This window comes from Hyperolius riggenbachi, chromosome 4 (genome assembly GCF_040937935.1).
Source record: "Hyperolius riggenbachi isolate aHypRig1 chromosome 4, aHypRig1.pri, whole genome shotgun sequence".
Lineage (NCBI taxonomy): Eukaryota > Metazoa > Chordata > Amphibia > Anura > Hyperoliidae > Hyperolius > Hyperolius riggenbachi.
The window spans coordinates 166253083-166259082 of NC_090649.1; the positions used below are offsets into that span (position 1 = coordinate 166253083).

Here is a 6000-nt window from a genome sequence, read left to right on the forward strand (position 1 = left end):
TACACACGATTCCAGGGTATAACTGCCACCACCACTGATATGGGCCAGTGGACCCGACTGCCTGGCTGATCCTGCGAATAAAAAACGGTTAAAACACGCTGTATTCTGTCTAGCCAACAACAAATAATAGTAGCGTCTCTTCAGAGACCTGGGATCAGTTCTGTGTGTGCTGAATAATGGGGTTGCTAGAACAGACGATAGCGTCGGTTTATTGAAAGCAATATAAATAATTAATATATACAGACAATTATTAAAATCAACAATTATCAACAATTATTAAAACAGTAATAGCCAGTATGAAAAATAAAAGAAGGGAGAAAAAATACTTAGTTCCTGGAAAGATGTCCTTTAGTGGGAAAACTTGTAGAGTTCCTTTTGTTCAGTTCAGCAAAGTTTAAAATCCAAGCAATATGGAAGATGTCCTTTGTTCAGTTTCAGCAAAGATGGCCGATCAAGATGGCCGCTAGCCATGTGTCCTTTGTTTCAGCTTAGACAAGATGGCCGCCAACCATGTGTCCTCTGGCTGGCAATGTGCTCTCAGGAAGGTGGAATTTGGAGGACTGAGGGGAGGGCCCCTCGCAGATACTTTTGAGGAAGCTGGTTTCGGGGTGTGACAATGCCGGCCCCCCACTGAGTTACCAACAAATGACAGTTCATTCCCTCTGAGAGATTTTAGAGCTACACTTATGAAATGCTGTAACTCCTGAACCATACACGTTATATTTAGGGGGGTAACCGATTCATACTTGTTGGAAAATACAGATTAATATGACATCAGACATGGCTAAGCCAGCGGGTCAGGCTCCTGAGAAGATTCATATCTCAATAACCGGACGGGCTATCACAATGAATGCCATATCAGTACGATGGCCAGATTTTACCGAACAAGACGATATGAATTTTATAGCTGTGCGACATACAGTTTTCGTATACCGACAGGAAATCATACCACCCATGCTTTTCTTATGGCTGGCTAAGTGGCTCCGGCCAGTCTGGGAAAGAAGCAGGTTTTTGAATAGCCCCCTGCTGGGATTAGCTTCCTGAGCACAAGGGTTTGTTCCTGCTCATTAGCATATCAAAAGAGCCATCCTGCAGTTAAGCAGAGGCTCCTACACAATCAAGATTCTAGTGATCTGAAGCGCAATCGATGCAGAGACTAGAGTGCGATCGCTTTTTCTTCACGGGCGGTTCCAGGATGCGTCTGCGGCCCCGCAACCGTCCGTGACAGCTACCTATACTGGGGTTGGGGGGGGGGGGGGGGGCAACTTTACTGGCTACCTGTACTGGGGTGGGGCAACTATACTGACTACCTACTGGGGGCACCTAACTGGCTAACCTATACTGGGGCAACTACACTGACTACCTATACTGGATACTGGGGGAAACTATACCTGGCTGACCTATACAGGGGGCACCTATACCTGGCTACCTCCCTACCTAGGTGTATTATGCAGCTATAATGTGCGGTGCAAAGTGTGGGGTGCAATCATTCCAAATCGGGAAGGGAGGGTGGATTATCCCCACAACCAGCCCTGTATGTATGCCCTAGGGCCTCAAAATGCGACGCAATGACAAATCGACAAGAAACCATGCCAAATGATTTTCTGTTTAAGCATGTCAAAATGAGCCGCTGGGCGTGTGAACTTTTGCTATTGAACTTATAGCATTGGGGTTTTTTTTGTTTTGTTTTTTTTTCCCCTCAACAGCAGAGGCATTTTCCTTTTAAGGTGCAGATGATCTCCTGTGAAAGTAAGGCAGTCTGTCATCATAGATTTATTGCTGCAGGGGGAGGGTAGGGATGCCCCCTTGTGGTGTGATGCTGACATCACTACATAGGCAAGAAAGAAGTCATGCTTCTACATCAAAGTGCACAGTGGTCAGGCACATCTAAAAGAAGAGTTAGAGCTATAGTTTTGTGGTCAGTTTTTCTACGTCTTTAATTTCTTAACCCAAACACTGGTTTTGACAACGGGTCCCCTGCTGAACTCTCCAGCTGAACCCTCCATGCACCCGATCGCCTTCTGATCATGACAGCATTACAAATATCTGACATCGGGACTCTAATGTAAAACCTAAAGATCAAAGGGCTGCCCAAAACAGCAGCATGTATATTCTGACAACATTGTTTAGCGTTTTTCATGCTGTGTCAGAATAAGTCCCCCTTACAGAAAAATGCGAAAACTTTTTTTAAGCAACTATCCCTGCATAACTTTTCACTTTTTCCTAGCCACGCATTGTTACCGTACAGATTAGAAAAGAGAATGCCTCCAGTATTTATAACCATGAAAATGTAAGCTGGCAGGTATTTACTAAGCTGGCATCATTCTTGAGTAGAGTACAAAGAAACGCTGCAATATTTCCCGATCTGCTTTCTGCTGTCCTTTTCCCCCCTCTGGTGGCCCGGTGCTTCAGACCTCATGCTTGCTTTCTCTCTTTCAGATGCTGACATTGCAGTGGAGAGTGACACTGATGAGGAAGGAGCTCCTCGAATCAGCCTGGCAGAGATGTTAGAAGATCTGAACATTTCTCATGATGCCACTGGTGGGGAAGGGGCAGAAATGCTGACAGGATAGACTCGCTGCAAAGCATCCTGCTGCTGCCGCCTCTCACTGTAGAGGATTTACAATGTGTCCAATTTAATATTCGGCTATCTGAAACATGCACTCATACATATTTCTCTGTGAACTTGCCCGCCGTACACTAAGCCATTGTGCGTTTGCCTTCAAGCCACCAAATATTAAAATAACAAATATTTAAGCCGCTTGGATTTTTTACTCTCTATGCATGAGGACAGGTTTAAAGATCTGGCGATTATGGCACACCGCATGCCAGGTGTTTGCACGACGAGAACATTACGTGATAGGATAATACTTAAAGTCCACAGTCTAGACAGAGCTGCTTTTATAATACATATTATAACAAGTAATGCAAGTAAATCATTTATATTTTAGTACAAAAAATATCTCAGGATGGTAGTTTTTCCTCGAACTACATTTAGAAATTCATCAGCAATGTGATATTGATGACCGCGTTAGTGGGCACTGGGGATAGTCATTTTGGTGTTGTTTATTCCAAGTTGATGCAGATATCATACAAATTTTGTTAAAATGTATGCAGCATGTGGTTGGTCCAATTAAATGTACAAGTTACGCCTTATGGGTCAATTCAAAGGAACATAATTTATCATAAAATTAGCATATTTACATCAATTTAATATTCCATATCATTGACCATTGCTAGTGGGCACCAGATTAGTGATAATTGGCTGCGGAAGAAGCTTAGGTGAGGCAAGAAGAGGTGGACATAATTTACGACAGACCAGGAGTTCACTCAACTTAAACTCCATTTCCTCTCTGCTCTAAAAGATTAGACACAGCATGATAACTTTTATGGACAAAAAATCTCTTCATTGCAATTTATAGAAATCCTAAAAAGAACTGAAGTTTACAATTTGGTTTCACTTTGCATTGAAAGAGTTAAGCCTCAGTGTTTACTGTATGGGAGAGCAGCCTCAGCAGAGCTCCTGCTGGTCTATTCACAGCTGCTGGTAAGAACTAATGAGACACTTTGATCTGGCTAAACAAACAGAACACAGAGCAGTGAATTTCTTTAGCAAATGTATTTGGAATAAAGACTTTTCATAGTGTGCTGTGCAAGAGGTTGGTTCTGCTTTAATAAACAGATGGATGCGTCATAAGGAGGTTTAAATACAGCCTCTCTGATTCATAGCTCATAACGTGGATGGATCACCTTGGGTAAGGCAATTGAAACAAAAGGGTATCTCAATTTACTACCACTCAGTTCGCTATTTCAAAAATCAATTAGAGCAGAGATATGTGCAAACAAACTTAAGCAGCCATAAAGCCCATCTTTGTAACCACCTTTCTATTCTACAATAAAAAATATCCAAAATTGGACTTCTATTGCAGCAGGTAAACACTGGAAGCAAACTTATCCATATGCTGCCGTTCACCTTCCTCTTGGTGGAATGTATAGTGAGACAGCAGCTGTACGTAAATGGCTGCTGCAGATCCTGGCCACCACTAGACCCTACAAAAAAAGTTTCCAGACAGCATTGCACATCGGCGGGATGGGGGGGGGACAGTCCCATCCCTCCCTCACCTTGTGGACTCCTCTCGGCGCTTCCTCTCCAGCATCTATCAGTGGCAGCAACACATACCTCCATCCAACTGTTTAAACAGGAAGTAGCGTGAAACACTTAGAGACTGTAACCTCCGGTGTTGGATGGAGGTATGTGTCCTGCCTAGAACTGCTGTAGGGTCTAGTGGTGGCCAGGATCTGCAGCAGCCATTTACGTACAGCTGCTGTCTCCCTATACATTCCACCAAGAGGGAGGTGAAGGGCAGCATATGGATAAGTGTTTCCAGTGTTTACCTGCTGAGATATAGGTCCAATTTTTGATATTTTTATTGTAGAATAGAAAGGTGGTTACAAAGATGGGCTTTATAGCTGCTTAAGTTTGTTTGCACATATCTCTGCTCTAATTGATTTTTTTAAATGGTGAACTGAGTGGTAGTAAACTGAGATGCACTTCTTTTTTTAATTGCCTTACCCAACGTGATCCACCCACATGTTATGAGCTATGATTCAGAGAGGCTGTATTTAAACCTCCTTATGGTGCCCTTAAAGTAAACCTCCATCCATCTGTTTATTAAAACGGAACCAACCTCTTGCACAGCACACAATGAAAAGTCTTTATTCCAAATAAATTTGCTAAAGAAATTCACTGCACTGTGTTCTGTTTGTTTAGCCAGATCAAAGTGTCTCATTAGTTCTTATCAGCAGCTGTGAATAGACCAGCAGGAGCTCTGCTGAGGCTGCTCTCCAATACAGTAAACACTGAAGCTTAACTCTTTCAATGCTCCCCGCCAATGTCCAATGCTCTCCCCTCATGCTGCGCCCCCTCCTGCCGCGCGCCCCCCCAAATGGCCCTGAGCGTGCACCCGGGGGAGCAGGGAGGCCCAGTGACTTCTAGTTATGCCCCTAGCTGCGGCATATCAATTTTTTTTTTTTTACTAAAGTGGGGTAACCTTTACTAATTCGTCCTCGTGCTTTGTGTACTGTTGTAAAGAATTCCCCAGTATCTGTTCTGTTGAGCTGGATTTTTAAAACATTAGTTACTATAAGTACAGCACACACCGCAGATTTTCCATTTATGCCTCACTCTTGCATATCCCTATCCCTAGCCATAGCCTGTGGCTACACCAGTATAAACAGTGATAGTATGGTCACTAGATGTGACTTGAATGGAACTCCTGAAGACTGACAAATTAAGGCTGCAGATGCATGCCTGCGATCAGAGAACCCCTGTGCTTACAAGAGTGGAGTTTTAGTCCTTACGTTATAATGCCTATAGTGTCAGGTTCCCTTTTAAATCTAGCTTAATTTGTACCAATGGTCGTTCAGCCTCTGTACAGGAAATGGCACAAAAGGAATACGGAGGTGAAAAGCCCTAGAAAAACAGGCCATCCATAGCAATCACTTACCACAGTGGTGTTTCTTTTCGTCAACTGGTAATTCGGTCTGGTACAGGCTCACATCAGAACAAGTCGGTGACCTTTGAACTGAATCTAGTTGGCCACATGCTCAGTAGCTCAGAGCTACTGCTCTCTACATGATCCTTGCATTCTCGCAATTGCAATATGAATGCCTATAAGGTTCTAAAACAGGAGGGGACTGAGGCTGCACTAAGCAATTATAAGGAGTGCAATAAAAATTGTAAAAAAGAAATTAGGTTGGCAAAGATCGAAGCTGAAAATCAAATCGCTAGGGATATCAAATCTGACCCAAAAAAGTTTTACAAGTACATCAACTCAAAAAAAAAAAAAGTTGACTGTATAGGACTCCTAAAGGATGAGGGTGGGAACTCAACGGTGGATGACCAAGGTAAGGCAGTTATGAAATGCTTTCTTTGCTTCTGTCTTCACAAAGGAAACAGCACTGTTGCAAATTACAGATGCAGAAGAGTCTCAATCTTCC

At 43.1% G+C, this 6000-nt stretch overlaps 1 protein-coding gene across 3 annotated transcripts in view; it reads left to right on the forward strand.

Annotated features, from left to right (window-relative positions):
- The window catches only part of NMD3 (NMD3 ribosome export adaptor), a 93671-nt gene extending 90914 nt beyond the window's left edge, over window positions 1-2757 (forward strand). For all 3 annotated transcript variants that reach the window (XM_068279282.1, XM_068279283.1, XM_068279284.1), the window contains one exon: window positions 2440-2757. In XM_068279282.1, coding sequence (XP_068135383.1) covers window positions 2440-2573 — 134 coding nt within the window. In that variant the 3' untranslated portion in view covers window positions 2574-2757. The remainder of the gene's footprint in view (window positions 1-2439) is intronic.
- Window positions 2758-6000: the final 3243 nt, after the last annotated feature.